Below are 16,485 nucleotides of genomic sequence, written 5' to 3' on the forward strand. Positions count from 1 at the left end.
TTGCAATTTGCACCTTCCAACTAGAATCATTCTCCCCGCCACCAGCAATATGATCTTTAGTACAAATCTACTGATAATGAACTTTATGCATTTTGTCAGATAATATCTTTATTTGCTTTCATTCGTGGGAGTGTTTTTCCCCTGAATATTTAATTCTTTATTTATTTTGGGAGAGAGAAAGACAGCACAAGTAGGGGAGGGGCAGAGAGGGAGAATCCCAAGCAGGCTCTGCATTGTCAGCGAAGAGCCTGATGTAGGACTTGATCTCACAAACTGTGAGATCATGACCTGACCCTACACCAAGAGTCAAACGCTTAACCGACTGAGCCACCCAGGTGCCCCTAGAATATTTAATTCTTGATTGGCAGTGATTGTCTTTCCACTGAAGATTTGATTCCACCATCTTCTGATTTCCATTATTATTGAGAAGTCAGCTATCAGTTTATAACTGTTGCCCCTTTGATGGTAATGGGTCTTTTTCTCCTCTAGCTCTAACTTTTAGGGATTTATCTTTATCTTTGACTTTTCCGGAGCTCAATATGATTTGGTTAGGTGTGGATGTTTTTATCTACCCTGCTTAGGATTCCCAGGGCCTTTTTGACTTTGTGGATTGGTTCATCTTCCATTTTGGAATATTCTCAGCCATATACCTTGTTCTCTTTCTTTATTCTTCCCGGACACCAACTAAGATAGTCTTGTTATAACCACAGTCTCTTACTTTTTTTTTTTTCTTTCTTTTAAAACACTTCATAAATTTGTGTTTCATCCTAGTGTGGGGACCATGCTGATCTTCCTTCTCAGTGTTATTCCAATTTTACTACATGTGCTGCTCACGTGAGCACTCCCTTGTTTTCCATTTTTTTTTTTGTTTACTTTTTATTACACTCTGGATAGTAAATTCTGATTTAGCCTCGAGATTATTAACTAGTTTCTTCAGCTGTGTGAAATCTGCTAAAACTATTAAATATTTAATTTCATTTGTTTCTGTGTTATTTTTTTAAATGTCATTTGGTTCTCTTAGGTTTGTGTTGCTTTTTATAATTTACTTGGTTTGGTAGATATCTTAGTTTTATTTTGTGTATTTCTTTTTTTTTTTTAATGTTTTTTATTTTTGAGACAGAGAGACAGAGCATGAGCAGGGGAGGGGCAGAGAGAGAGGGAGACACAGAACCTGAAGTAGGCTCCAGGCTCTGAGCTGTCAGCACAGAGCACGACGCGGGGCTTGAACCACAAACTGTGAGATCATGACCTGAGCCGAAGTTGGACACTTAACCAACTGAGCCACCCAGGCGCCCCTTTGTGTATTTCTTTATATACAGTCTGGGGGAGGCTGGGTGGCTCAGTCGGTTAAGCAGCCAACTTCAGCTCAGGTCATGATCATACAGTTCGTGGATTTGAGCCCTGTGTCAGGCTCTGTGCTGACAGCACAGTCTGGAGCCTGTTTCAGATTCTCTGTCTCCCTCTCTCTTTGCCCCTCTCCAGCTCTCACTCTGTCTCTGTCTCTCTCAAAAATAAAATAAAAAACGTTAAAAAAATTTTTTTAAAGACAGTCTGCTTTGTCTTTTAGGATGTGTTTGGCAGTTCCAACGTCTGAAATCTTTTTGGGTCTCCTTCTGTTTTCTTTAATTTCTTCTGGTTCCTGTTTATGGAGTCCGTTTGCTGTGTTCTTGGTTACTTTGGTTATGGTCTGGACATTTTATTTCAAATTACTTACAGGGTTGTGCCTAGGTGGCTCAGTTGGTTAAACAATCCAGCTCTTGACTTTGGCTTAGGTCATGATCTCACAGTTTGTGGGTTCAAGCCCTGTGTTGGGCTCTGTGCTGACAGTTTGGAACCTGCTTGGGATTCTCTCTCTCTGCCTCTCCCCCTACTCATGTGCTCTGTCTCTCTCACTCTCTCAAAATAAATAAATAAACTTAAAAAAAACTAAAATTACTTGTAGGAATAGTTTTGAGGCTTATAGTAAACATACTTTTCTTTTAAGAGGGAAGTTTGCTTTTTACAGTACCTGGAGGCATTATCATTCAGGTATCATTCAGGTTCAACTTAAACCAAATAAGAGCACAGTCTAAAAATTTTTTTTTTTTAATGTTTATTTATTATTGAGACACAGGGAGAGACAGAGCATGAGCAGGGGAGGGGCTGAGAGAGAGGGAGGCACAGAATCTGAAGCAGGTTCCAGGCTCTGAGCTGTTAGCACAAAGCCCGATGCGGGGCCTGAACTCACAAACCGTGAGATCATGACCTGAGCCGAAGTCGGATGCTCAACCAACTGAGCCACCCAGGCGCCCCCAGTCTAAAATTTTTAGTACAGCATTTTAATAAACGCAAAACTGACATTTCAGAGTCCATATTTTTGTTTCCCAGAGGAGTCATATCATTATGTGTCCACATTATTGTCATGTTAATAATGCCTTTCAAATCAATAACTCTACTCTTGAACTTCAAATGTAAAATTTTTAAAAATTGTCTTCTGGACAATTCCATATAGTTATGTTACGGGGACTTGAAATCGAACATGTTTACAGTGAGTCCAGTTATTTCCCTAACTGCTTTTTCTTTTTTTTTTTTTTTTAATGTTTATTTATTTTTGACAGAGAGAGAGAAGGGGGTGTGGAGACAGACTCTGGGGCATGAGTGTGGGAGGAGCAGAGAGAGAGAGAGAGAGGGAGATACAGAATCCGAAGCAGGCTCCAGGCTCTAAGCTGTCAACAACACAGCCTGACGCAAGGCATGAACTCAGGAACTGAGAGATCATGACCTCAGCTGAAGTTGGATGCTTGACCGACTGAGCCACCCAGGCGCCCCTCTGAATGCTTTTTCTACCGTTATTTTTTTTTATGGCTAACAGAATCACTGTCCTCCAGTCACTCACGGTGTAATTGTTCGTGAAACCTGAGGAAAATGATCTTTGCCTTTCATGGCATCAGTTTGGAACTGATGGATTCTACTATCTCCTCTATCTTTACACAGTTTTTAAAGTCTATGTTCTTCTCCACTTTTTTCCATATTCATTCGAACCTTGAACAATGTAGCGATTAGGAGTACTGAACTCCCACGCATTTGACAATCTGTGTATAATTTTGGACTTCCCCCAAATTTAACTACTAATAGCCTATTATTAACTGACCAGAAGAAACCTTACTGATAACATAAATATTGATGAACACATATTTAGTATATTATATGCATTATGTACTGTATTCTTATAGTGAAGTAAGCTAGAGAAAAGAAACTATTACTCAGAAAATCATAAGGAAGAGAAAAATGCATTTACAGTCTCGTATTGTAAAAAATCTGTGTATAAGTGGTCCCGCACAGTTCAAACCTGTATTGTTAAGGGTTGGCTGTAGTCCCAGCTCTGATCTATTTCCTCACTCTGTCATTTCTAGCAGTTTCCCTATCTTTCTTTCCATTCTGATAGCCACCGCCTATGTTCAGGTCTTCACCTTCGGGCCCTAATTAACCTCATTTGGGTGTATGCCATGTACGTGCACGCACATGCACACACATGCACACACACACACACACACAATTTGATGTGGCTATGGAAATGAATTGAAAGAGCTTAGAGATGATAAGGAAACTATTTAGAAAGTAGGTAGGAAGAGTATAGTACTTCATGTGAGAAATTTTGATGGCCTGAATTGAAGTCCTGGAAGTACAGATGAAATGAAGAGCATAAGAGAGTGATTGGATATGAAGAGTATGAGAAAGGGAGAATACTTAAGAATAATTCCCAAGTTTGTGGTTTGGGTGGTAGCTTAGATGAAGGTACATTCACTGAGTTAGGGCCCAGGTTCAGTATGAGAAGATGAAAGACTAGATTTGGGGTAGAAAAGTAAGTTTAGAAGTATTCATTAAATATTATTTAATTTTTAGAATTTTATTTTGGAATATACTAATAAATTGATTATTCCATCAACACTAATGAAGCAGTGATTTAAAACCAATTCATTGTTTACAAAAGAAAAATAATATAAAATAATCTTGGACATTAACTGGAATAAATAATTCTTTATACTCTTTTACCCCCAGCACTGGTAATGAATTGTAGCAATATTATTTCACCTATCACTTTAAATGAATGTTGATTCCATTTTTATTGACCTTAAAATTTTTGCCTGTATTTAAATGGTAAATCTGTAGAAGAACTGTAAGAAAAAAAAGTAGTATATGCTTAATTTCATGCTTATACATATTTAAGGAAGCACCAGTTTCACTTAAGGCCAATGGTGGGATCTGTAAGAATTTGTTTTTTTCCTTCAAAAGAGGTTCATACATTATCCCAAGTCTGAGAAATACTGGCCTGGAAGAATGAACTAGGTGAGAAAAGCTTTAGGGACAACATTACTGTTCTGGTTAAATAAATTCTGATTAAGGTTTTCAGAATTGTTTTCTTCCTTTTTTAGTTTGAAAGCTTTTATCTAAAAACTTCTTTGTTTTAATTCTTGACAATTTCTTTTTCCTAGTCTTTAGTTGTCTCCTCCCATCTTTAGGGAACTTCCTGCCTGTTAATTTTATATGTTTTGCTGGCAGTATTAAGGAACAATTAACTCCATCTCCCCCTCCCTCACCTCTCCAAAAATAAAGAACAAACAAAATGCACTATTCTCTTATGTTCTTAGGAAAGAATCTTTTTTGGTATCTGTTAGTATTTTTTTTTTTTTTTTATGGCTTTATTGAAACATTATTGATAGTAAACTGCTGATATTTAAAGTATACAACTTGATGAGTTTTGGCATGTAACACCTCTGAAATAATTATTGTAATCAAGGTAACGAACATTTCCATCATCCCAAAGTTCCTTGTGACCCTTTGTAGTCAGTCTCCTCCTTGCCCTTAGCTTGAAGCAACCACTAATATGCCTTCTGTAACTACAGATTGGTTTTAGTTGCTCTAGAATTTCCTAAGTGGAATCATACGTTATATACTTTTTTGTCTAACTACTTTCTGTCAGCATATTGCTTTTGAGATTCATCCATGTTGTGTGTATCAATAGTTTGTTTTTTTAATTGTTGAGTACATTTTATGGATATACCACTTGCTTGTTGATGGACATTTGGATTGTTTCCAGTTTTTGACCATTAAAAATAAAGCTGCTGTGAACATTTATGTAGAGTATATGTATGGATGTATGCTTTCATTTCTCATGAGCAAATAGGAATGGCTAGGTTGTATGGTAGGTGTATGTTTAACATTGAACATTTAACATTTAAAAAAAAATTTTTTTTAACGTTTATTTATTTTTGAGACAGAGAGAGACAGAGCATGAACGGGGGAGGGTCAGAGAGAGAGGGAGACACAGAATCCGAAACAGGCTCCAGGCTCTGAGCAGTCAGCACAGAGCCTGACGCGGGGCTTGAACTCATGGACCGCGAGATCACGACCTGAGCCGAAGTCGGACTCTTAACCGACTGAGCCACCCAGGCGCCCCTAACATTTTTTTTTTTAATTTAAAAAAAAATTTTTTTTTGAGACAGAGCATGAGCGGGGGGGGGCGGGTAGGAGCAGAGAGAGAGAGAGGGAGACACAGAATCTGAAGCAGGCTTCAGGCTCTGAGCTGTCAGCACAGAGCCCAACGCGGGCCTCGAACTCACAGAACGTGAGATCATGACCTGAGCCAAAGTCGGACCCTCAACCAGCTGAGCCACCCAGGTGCCCCTGTTTAACTTTTTAAGAAACTGTTTTCCAAAGTGATTGTATCATTTTATATTCCCATCAACAGTATATAGGAAGATTCCAGTTGTTCCACATCCTTGATAATTCTTGGTATGATCAGTCTTTTTAATCTGAGCCATTCTAGTGGATGAGTGTAGTGGTGTCTCACTGTGATCTTAATTTGCATTTCTCTAAGAACTAAGGGAACGTTTGAGCATTATTCATGTGTTTATTTTCCATCCATACATTTTCCTTGGCACAGTGTCTGTTTAAATCTTTAAAGGAATTGTCTTCTTATTTGACTTAAGATTATTATGTATTCTGAATATGCCTTTTTCTGGGATATGTTTTGTTTTGTTTTGTTTTTAAGTTTACTTATTCTGAGAGAGAGCACATGAGGTGGGGAGGAGCAGAGAGAGAATCCCAAGCAGGCTCTGCACTAGTAGCCTGAGATCACCACATGAGCCGAAATCAAGAGTTACATGGTTAACTGAGCCATCCAGGTGCTTCTGGAAATATGCTTTATAAATATTTTCTTTATCTTTTGAAGAACAAACATTTAAAATTTTGATGAAATCCAAGTTATTGATTTTTTTTTTTTTTTTCTGGTACAGCTTGTATTTTGTGTGTCCTATTTAAGAAGTCTTTGTTTTAACTCAGGGTTACTAAGGTTTTTTTCCTGTTTTCTTCTAGAAGTTTCATAGTTTTAGCTCTTACATTTAGGTCTGTGTTCCACTTCCATTTCTTTTTTGTATATGGTGTGCAATAAGTGGTAGGATTAATTTATTTTACATATGGCTGTCCAGTTGATCTGATACATTTGTTAAAAAGATTGTTCTTGGGGCACCTGGGTGGCTCAGTTGGTTAAGCGTCTGACTTTGGCTCAGGTCATGATCTGGTGGTTTGTGAGTTTGAGTCCTGTGTTGGGCTCTGTGCTGACAGTTCAGAACTTGGAGCCTTTGTCTCCCTCTTTGTCCCTTCCCCTACTTGTGTTCTATCTCTCTTTCTTTTTCTCTCAAAAATAAATAAACATTAAAAAATTTACATAAAAAAAGATTATTCTTTCCCCATTCAATTATCTTAGTACCTTTGTCTTAAATCAATTGGCCATAGGTGGAGCTGGATGCTGCACTTGATCCCACAACCCTGGGATCATGACCTGAGCCAAAATGAAGAGTCAGATGCCAAGGGTGCCTGGGTGGCTCAGTCATTTGAGCATCTGACTCTTGATTTTGGCTTAGGTCATGATCCCATGGTCAAGGGATTGAGCCCCTGTGTCTGGCTCCGCGCTGAGCATGGAGCCTGGTTAAGATTCTCTCTCTCTCTCTCTCTCTCTCTCTCTCTCTCTCTCTCTCTCTCTCTCTCTCTGCCTCTGCCCCTCTGCCACTTGCACTTACCCTCTGTCTCTAAAATTAAACAAAAAACTTTTCTGATGAGATTGGTGGCAGTATTAACAAATATAATTTTTAAAATATTGCATAATAAAATATATTACATTTGGAAGGTCTGCTACACAACTCAGTGAATCGGTATTTTCCAAAACTCAAATGCATATTACAGAATTTTGCATGGATAAAATATCCACCAAAAGTAATGTACTATAGACCAATGGATTTTATTGTATAGGGTACAAAGAGGTTCATTGATTTCATACTGCACTGTAACATTATAGTTATGAAAATTATGAAGTACTCCCATTTGACAACTATCTGTATCACAATAGAAAGAATGACTCCGATATGAGAACCCAGTTTTCTTCTATTAAGTCAGACATGAATAAGATTTTCCGAAATATAAGACAGTGCCACTTTCCTAACTAACTTTTTTGTTTGGGAAAATATAGCTATTTTTATAAAAAATTTATGTAACATTATCTTTAAATGAATTTTGTTGTACTCTGAAATGTAACAAGACAACTATTGACTAATGACTGTTGTAGTTATTACAGATACCTTGCCATTAGTGTAAAAATCAGCAATATATTTTGAACACGTTGACCTTTATTTTAATGCATTTAGCTGGTTAGTTGATCTTTTTGGTAGCCAAAGAATACACAAGAGTAGAAGACATGACTGTTGTAGAGCCTTTTTTAGTTTCATAAGATAAAAATCAAGAAAAGGTAAATACTGAATATTTGTTAGAATTGAATCTGCCTACTGGTAAGTAGATCATATTTTGGAAGTAAATGAACTTCTCTCCAGGCTGTAGCATGACATTTCAAGTGAAAACATGTAACTCAATAATTAGGATTCTGGCATACTAATTCTAATAAATTCTAATTTATCATAAAATTTATCATAAAATTCTAATTTATCCTAAATGATCTACATATATTTATGTAGCTAGTGTCTTCAATATTGAGAACTTTCATGGAAAACATTAAATAATTCTTTTTTTTAAAGTTTATTTATTTGGAGACAGAGAGTGTGAGTGGGGGAGGGGCAGAGAAAGGGGGAGAATCTCAAGCAGGCTCCATGCTGTCAGCGCCTGACGGCCAGGCTAGAACTCGCAAAACTGAGATCGTGACCTGAGTCGAAATCAAGTGTGGGATGCTCAACCGACCGAGCCACCCAGACACCCCTTAAAGAATTGTTTTAAAAAGTGGAATTTCGGGGCGCCTGGGTGGCGCAGTCGGTTAAGCGTCCGACTTCAGCCAGGTCACGATCTCGCGGTCCGTGAGTTCGAGCCCCGCGTCAGGCTCTGGGCTGATGGCTCGGAGCCTGGAGCCTGTTTCCGATTCTGTGTCTCCCTCTCTCTCTGCCCCTCCCCCGTTCATGCTCTGTCTCTCTCTGTCCCAAAAATAAATAAAAAACGTTGAAAAAAAAAAAAAATTTAAAAAAAAAAAGTGGAATTTAGGGGCGCCTGGGTGGCTCAGTCGGTTAAGCGTCCGACTTCAGCTCAGGTCATGATCTCGCGGTCCGTGAGTTCGAGCCCCGCGTCGGGCTCTGTGCTGACAGCTCAGAGCCTGGAGCCTGTTTCAGATTCTGTGTCTCCCTCTCTCTCTGACCCTCCCCCGTTCATGCTCTGTCTCAAAAATAAATAAACGGTAAAAAAAAAAATTAAAAAAAAAATTAAAAAGTGGAATTTAGAAAGCCTGTAAAAGAGAGCTCATAATTAATTGCACCTGCCTGAACATATATATAAAGGCATTTTCTAAAACAGTTTTACAATCTCATAAAAAATTTAAAACAGAAAAGCAATCCTGTAATACAATTGAAAATAGAAAAAATAATAAACCCAAGCACTCTTACAATAAGAGCATTTACTAAACTGTAGTTAAGTTTGGCTTGCTAGCCTTGTTCAGTGATCTGGTATCTTATAACTGAAAGTGTTCATTTTAGATTGTTGGAGCCCCACTAAGTGTTGAACATAGAGGATTGAACAATATATGCCCCCTGTAGACACGGAGGTATGCTACCCACATTCCCCTCAAATAAGGGCTTACTGTCCAGCTATAAGGAGTTGGATAACCAAGTGACCCCTTCTGCCTGCATCTTAGAGTCTGCCTTTGTTACAGAGTCACCTTCCCCAAGTGATTGACCTTTCTGGACCAGCATGCATTTGTAGACTGAACAAGGAAAAGGTAAAAAGACCTGGCCTTTTCAACCTTTCACAGAGCACTCTTATGGACAGTACTTGCTACAGGGTTTCCGGCCTGGTTGGTTGAAATTTTATTGGGCCTGCATCACAGTTTGAGTTTTGTCTAGACTTGCTTTCCTTTCATAGGTATTGATCCCCAGTAAACATTTTGTACCCCAAACAGCACCTCATGTCTACTTTGGAGCGACCAACCTGCAGTAGCTCCTGATCTCATGGAACTGATTTATAGGGAGGAATTATCCATCAAAAGAGATTTAAAATGTGATCAGTGTTGTACAGAATTATAGGGTTCTATGATAGTGTGTTACAAAAAGAACCTAAGCCTGATTATTATGTTGTTTAGGGAGGTAACCTAAATTAGTGGTCAGACCTAGATGTAATTACCAGATTAATCGCTTTTGAATAGCATGAACCATGCCACTTATGTACCAAGTCAGTTTTCTATTTGTAACATGGAATGGCACATGGTCCTTCCTCCTTTAGGCCACTAATCTGGGATTGCTCACATGGCTGGGAGAAGATTCCTAGCAGCAAGAGAGCCCAGTGCACAAATAGTTTGCAAGCCCTTGCTTGTGTTAATTTGCTAATATCCCATTGGTGGAAGCAGTTTGCATGGCCAAACCTTGATTCAAAGATGGAGAAATAGACTCTGCCTCTCCATGGGAAAATGAGTGTGTGTGTATTAAAAATTAATAATACAATGCTTGATATAGTAGTAGTTAACATATTGAGCATTTTCTCTAAATAATACTTAGTAAGGGGCAGCTGGAGTATTATATTTAATATGTTCTATCTTTGTGTGATATGAAAAAGAAGGAACTCACTTGGAGAATTTGGTATATTCTTCTGATGTCTTAAAATAATTTTTATGATGGGAACAGTTTGCAAATAAAGCTCTTTCTCTTTTCTTTTTTCCTCTGCAGTAAGAAAAATGGAAAACCACCATTACAGAACAATGAGGTAAAATTTTAAATAACCTACTCTTTGGGATTTCATGTATTTCATTTATTTTGTTACATAAATTTGAATTAGGATAAAATGATATTAGAATTAGAAGGGAACTTATTATTCAATCCACTGTTTATTATAGGAATTCTTTTTGAAATAGGATTCCTTGATAGGTGACTTCCAGTATTTACTTGAATCTGTTCATATGATGAGGAGTAGTAACACCTAGGAGGCAGCCATTACTGTATTAGTTCCAGCCCATAATGAGATTAATCTTCCCCTCTACCCTCTTAGTGATTGATTCTATTTTGTCTTTTGTAGCCATATAGGACAAGCCTGCTCTGTTTTCTCTAATAGACTTTCATATTGTTTGAAGATAGTTTATCTATCTTCTATCTATCTGTCATGGTTTCCAATCTTTTTCAATTCCATATACATTCTTCTGGACCTACACTGATTAGTTTCTCTAGACATTATTCTTAGTCTAGAACACTTGACTAGCATGGAATATATCAGCACTATTACCTCTCTTAATATGAAAGCCATATTGCTGAAATTCAGCCTAGAATTACATTTATGTCTTTGCTCCTAACTGCTGTTTACATTGAATTGAGTTTTTGGTAGATTGTAACCTTCATTTATCCTTAAAAAAAATTATTTTAATGTTTGTTTATTTTTGAGAGAGAGACAGAGGGCGAGCGGGGGAGGAGCCACCCAGGCATCCTTCCTTCAGTTACTTTCTGTTGAACAACTCTGTTGGCAGACTCCCTACATCTGTATTCATCAGTTGAATTTCTTCTTTAATAACAGCTTTATTGAGATGTAATTTATAGACTATAAGATTTATCCATTCAAGGATACAGTTCAGTATATTCGCAGAGTTGTGTGGACTAATTTTAGGAAATTGTCTTCTCCCCAAAAAGAAATTCCATGCCCATTAACAATCACTCCTCATTAACCTCTTCTTTTAGACCCCAGTAATCACTAATCTATTTTCTATTTCTGTGATTTGCCTGTTTCAGAAATTTTATGTAAAAAGAATCATATAATATGTGGTATGTTATGACTGCTTCTTTTATTTAGCATGACATTTTCAAGGTTCATTTGTGTTGTTGCATGTATCAGTATTTCATTCCTTTTTATTGCCAAATAATATTCTGTTGCATAGATTTACCACATTTTATTTATCCATTTATCAGTTGAGGGAAATTTAGGTTGTTTTCATTTTTAGGTTGTAAGGAATAATGCTGCTATGAACATTCATGTGCAAATTTTTGTGTGAACCTGTGTTTTCATTTCTTTTGAGTAAATACCTAGAAGTGGAATTGCTGGATCGTATGGTAACTTAGTTGATTTATTTTAAATAAATATTTATTTCTATACATGGCAGCTTGTTGGATATGTGCTATTAGTCTATACTATAGTATGTCTGTACTGTTAGTGTAAGTTTGAATGTAATTCTGACGTCTAATAAGTCCGGTAGAAGGCATTCTCCATAATTAAAATTTTAGTTACTTATTTATTTATTTTAATATTTATTTATTTTTGAGAGAGAGAGACAGAGCATGAGCAGGGGAGGGGCAGAGAGAGAGGGAGACACAGAATCTGAAGCAGGCTCTAGGCGCTGAGCTGTCAGCAAAGAGCCTGACGTGGGACTCGAACTCACAAACTGTGAGATCATGACCTGAGCCGAAGTCAGATACTTCACTGGCTGAGCCACCCAGGCGCCCTAAAATTTTTTAATGCTTGTTTATTTTTGAGAGAGATACAGAGAGCTCAAGTGGGGGAGGGGCAGAGAGAGAGGGAGACACAGAATCCAAAGCAGGCCCCAGGCTCTGAGCTGTCAGCACAGAGCCTGATGTGGGGCTCAAACCCATGACCCATGAGATCATGACCTGGACCACCCAGGTGCCCCATTTTCAGTAATTTAAATTGGCCTTCTCATTCTTCTTCAGAATTGCTGATATTATTGACTACGTAATTAGGACCAAGGAGGTTACTCCAGCATCTCTTAATTTGTTTGCTTGTTTTCGGTTATGGTTTATTTGGCTATGACTATATCCAACTATAGCAAAATCAGGTTCATATTTCTTTATTAAGGGCCACAGTAATTTTCTAAGAACATCAATTCTTGATAAGTTTATTGATTCATTTATAAAGTCGATCTCTCAACAAATATTGATTGATCCCTTCATATATGTCTAGTTATTGGTCTTGTCTCTGGGTGTACAGCAGATATGAATATAAGTCCTTACCCTTGTGGAGCTTACATTATACATGTCAGTTAATATACTAGTAAAATGTTCTTAACAAAGAAGAAAATGGGAAGAGTTAGACATGACTTATTCCTAGTAAACTCATGCTGGCTTCTAGTAATTAGTGTCTCTTAATGTACCCAGATCTTCCATATAATGTCTGTTCTCTGAATATTCCAGAGATTGATGTCAAAATTGCTGTTCTTTGGTTTCTGTGATCTTTTTCTCTGACTGTGAAGAATGGGACAAGGTTTGTTTATCTCAATGTCTGGCATATTTCCATCTTCATAATCTCATATCTAAATTATATCTGAGTAATCAAACCTTAATTATCTTAGTTATATCTACCATCTGCATCATATCATATCAAGTTCTAGGACATCATTAAAACTTGTCAGTACAGCTAAATTCATTCACTGATTCTTTAATTTCTATTTTTGTATAACTTTTTTTTAGCATATACTTATTTGCTCATTGTATAGTGTGAGCAAGATAACTTTATGTTAGATTAAATAGTTGACAAAGGGATATAATACAGTATGCACACTTATACCACATTTGTAAAATTTATAGGAAGTGAGCACATATACACATATATACATATATGCTGAAATGAAATCTGATGGGATATTTGCCTGGTAGTTGATGTCTCTAAATGATAGGTATAGGCTCCTTATTTTTGCTCTTCAGACTTTTTAATTTTTCTGTAGTCAATGTGTTACTTAGGAGGGAAAGCAGTTAAAAAGGGAATGTTTTTTTCATTGAAATTTTTTTATAATGTTTGGTGGGATGGTACAATTTTCACAAGACATGAGATTCAAGAAGAAGATTTAATAGAGTTACACAGTAGTATAAAGACATAGTTGAGTTGATTTAAAAATACTTATTTAATTTTGATGGCAGTATACATGACATAAAACTCAAAATATATAAAGGTAAACACAGTACTGTGTTTATGGGGAACCATAAATTCAAATGGAGAATTTAGCATTCCCATGCATGTTTTATACTGATGGGGTGTTTGTATGTATGTGTATCTTCATAAACATTAGTGTAAGTAGAACTATTTTGCATGTTAAAAATTCTATAAATTGAATCATGGATGTATCATTCTACTTTTTTTCAGCTTAATGTTTTTTAGTTTCAATGTTAATGTCTGTGTTGATAGCTGAAGATCTAGTTAATGTAACTGGTCTGTAGTATTTTGTTGTATAAATAGGAGCTGGTTCCTTTTTTACAGGTGTGTAGAATTTTCATTGCATAAATTTTCTATAATTTATATACTATATCATTATTGATGCATATTTAGGTTTTGATTTTATGATAATATACGGTGTGCAGATGTTTTTCATTTATGTGTTTAAGCATATGTGCAGGAACACCAATAGGTTAAGTTCCTAAAAGTAAATATGCTGTGTTATTTTACATTTTACACCCCGTGTACATTTTACATTTTGTTAGTTGCTATTATAGGTATTACATGATAGTCGTATCAATTTGCACTTTCCCAACAATATACCGGAATGCTTACACTCTTGTCAGCGCCATATGACCTTTTATTTTATTTGCTGTTTCAAACATCTGTTTTAGTTCATTCTAGTTCATCTCACCTTTCTAAGTTGATTGGCACATCAGTTGGAACTTCTTTTTGCCCTTTGACCTAGTTGCCTCCTGAGTGTTAGGTACATTATTTTCTGGTTGCATTTTTCTTTCATTATTTAAATGGTCTTTATCTAATGGTTTGCTTTTTCTATAATTTAAGTTTTAAATTTGTAACATCAAAGTGTTTTTTTGTATTTTTAAAGAAATAGTGGGAAGTTCCAGGTGGGGAAAGTCAATTGTGAAATTGAAGTGAATTCATAGGATGGGCTAGTAGTGCTTATGAAATGTACTGTCTCTGTAGATGCTCTCCTTTAGATTGGTTTCAGGTATGAGTTTTATTACGTGTCAAGACTGGTAGAGCATTTTGGTACGTCTTCAGCCTTTCTGAGCCAGCCTTCTAGTCCAGGGGTTTCTTTGCAAAACATGCGGTGATGACTTTAGGAAGTATATATTCAGTTCCTTCATGGCTTGAAATGAAATGCAAATCAAGTCAGGCTTTCAGAAAGCTTATGGGTTAGGAGTGGTGACAATAGGAGCAGTAGTAAAAGAGGAGGAAGAATTATATACCAAGTAGCTGTTAATATTTTAAAGTGCTTCAATGTGACTTTCTCATAACTTTTCTAAAACTGTCCTCATTGTTTTCCCTAGATCGTTTTTTGAAAGCAACTAGAAATAGGTAATCCTCTGTTTAAGTCAGAAGATGGCCATTTAATTTATTACTACTCTGTTTATTCAAGGTATTGACTACATGTGCAGTAAGGTGTGGTAGGGAGGCAGTGACAGGAGGAAAAACTTGAAAGTAGAAGTTTTAACTTTTTTTTTTAAAGGCAGTTGATATCTATTGCCTTGTCTTTATTTTTTTTTCCTATATTTTGTCAGTTGGGGGAAGTAAAAGGGGAGATTTCAGTTGAAGTTGTAGGGTTTAGCTTGAGAAGAATAAGCTAGCTAAAGTAAATAGACTGGGGGCGCCTGAGTGGCTCAGTTGGTTAAGCATCCCACTTTGGCTCAGGTCATGATCTCACGGTTCATGAATTTGAGTCCCACGTTGGGCTTGCTGCTGTCCGTGCAGAGCCTGCTTCAGATTCTCTCTCAGTCTCCTGCCCCTAACCCATTCCTGCTCGCTCTCTCTCAAAAATAAATAAAAACATTAAAAAATATATTAAAAAAAACAAATAGACTGTAAGTAGCACTTTTGGTCTGTTTTACTTACTGGTGTATCCACATCATTCAGAACAGTGCCTGGGACTGAGTGAGTATTTATTGAATGAATGCATGCATGTGTGAATTAAGTAGACTGGGCCTCTAATTCAGTAGAACGAGTTTTGCAACCTTCATAAGGTTTGAAAGACCTAAGCTCTGTTCTAGCAGTAACAGGGTAGGCTGATTGTTACCCATCTTAGTCTTCCTGATGTAACTGTACAAATACAGTGCCTTCAGACTTCCTTTCTTGGTTTACAGTTCTGTAATGCAGTCAGTGCCTGTTAAGATTATATAAATATAAGGCACTTAGCATCTGACATACAGATGGAAGATTATTATTATTCTGATTCAGTATACAAACTATTCATTTCAGGTTCATCAGCTTAGATGAAACATATTTACACTAAAGTTTAACTATAGAATTTACTATACCATGGGTATTGTTTATCAAGAGCCTAGTAGTTAACAAATAAGTAACTTTGATTATGGGAAGTGGGGAAGGGTCTAGGGAGGGGATGGGATCCTTCTGGTGTGTGTTGCCTACTGCAGGAAGTTTCTCCTGTATATTCTTCCAAACAGTCCAGGGGTAATAAAGTAAATAGCCTCTACCATACCCAGTTCATCTTACATTTTCTTTATCCTTGCGAACACTTAAAAGAAGAAATGTCTGAGGATGGTAAGATTAATCACTACTCTTAAGTTTCTTCAGTGGTTTCCCACTACACTGGCAATAAACTCTTAAGTCCTTACTGTGGCCTCAAGGGTCTGTCTTTTGCAGGCCATGTCAACCTCTTCAGCTTTTCTCATTTTTGTTCTCTTTGCTTTAGCATTTCTACACTCTTGCTCTTCGGTGTACGCACTAATTTTAATTCTCAATGCTGGGTTTTTGTGTTTGGTGTTCCCTGTGCTTGACTACCCTCCTGTCCCAAAGTTATCACATGGCTTCACTTTATGTCGCAGCTTAAATGTCACCTCCCCAAAGAGCTCTTGCTTTCATCCTAGCTGAATCCGTCTTTTTCTTCTGGTCCTGCCTAGTGTACCTGTAACAATTTATTGGTTTATTTTTATCTGTATTTCTCCTGTTAGAATGTGAGCTGTAGGAGTAAAGGTACCTTGTCTTAGAGTTTACGAGGAAGAGAGAGTGAGTTGGTAGATTGCATGTTGGAAATGCTAAATGATAAATATAGGAAACTAAAAGTTCCCGGTAATTAATACCAGG

General features: G+C 37.0%; 1 protein-coding gene and 1 non-coding gene across 2 annotated transcripts in view; one reads left to right on the forward strand and one right to left on the reverse strand.

Moving 5' to 3' along the window:
• Positions 1-16,485, forward strand: part of ABCD3 (ATP binding cassette subfamily D member 3) — a 75,218-nt gene that overhangs the window by 14,776 nt on the left and 43,957 nt on the right. Inside the window, exon 2 of the mRNA XM_042952928.1 lies at positions 10,185-10,221. Coding sequence (XP_042808862.1) covers positions 10,185-10,221 — 37 coding nt within the window. The remainder of the gene's footprint in view (positions 1-10,184; positions 10,222-16,485) is intronic.
• Positions 732-842, reverse strand: LOC122229008. Its single transcript, XR_006206880.1, has one exon. It is a non-coding gene; the product is annotated as a U6 spliceosomal RNA (small nuclear RNA).

Source organism: Panthera leo, chromosome C1 (assembly GCF_018350215.1).
Source record: "Panthera leo isolate Ple1 chromosome C1, P.leo_Ple1_pat1.1, whole genome shotgun sequence".
NCBI lineage: Eukaryota > Metazoa > Chordata > Mammalia > Carnivora > Felidae > Panthera > Panthera leo.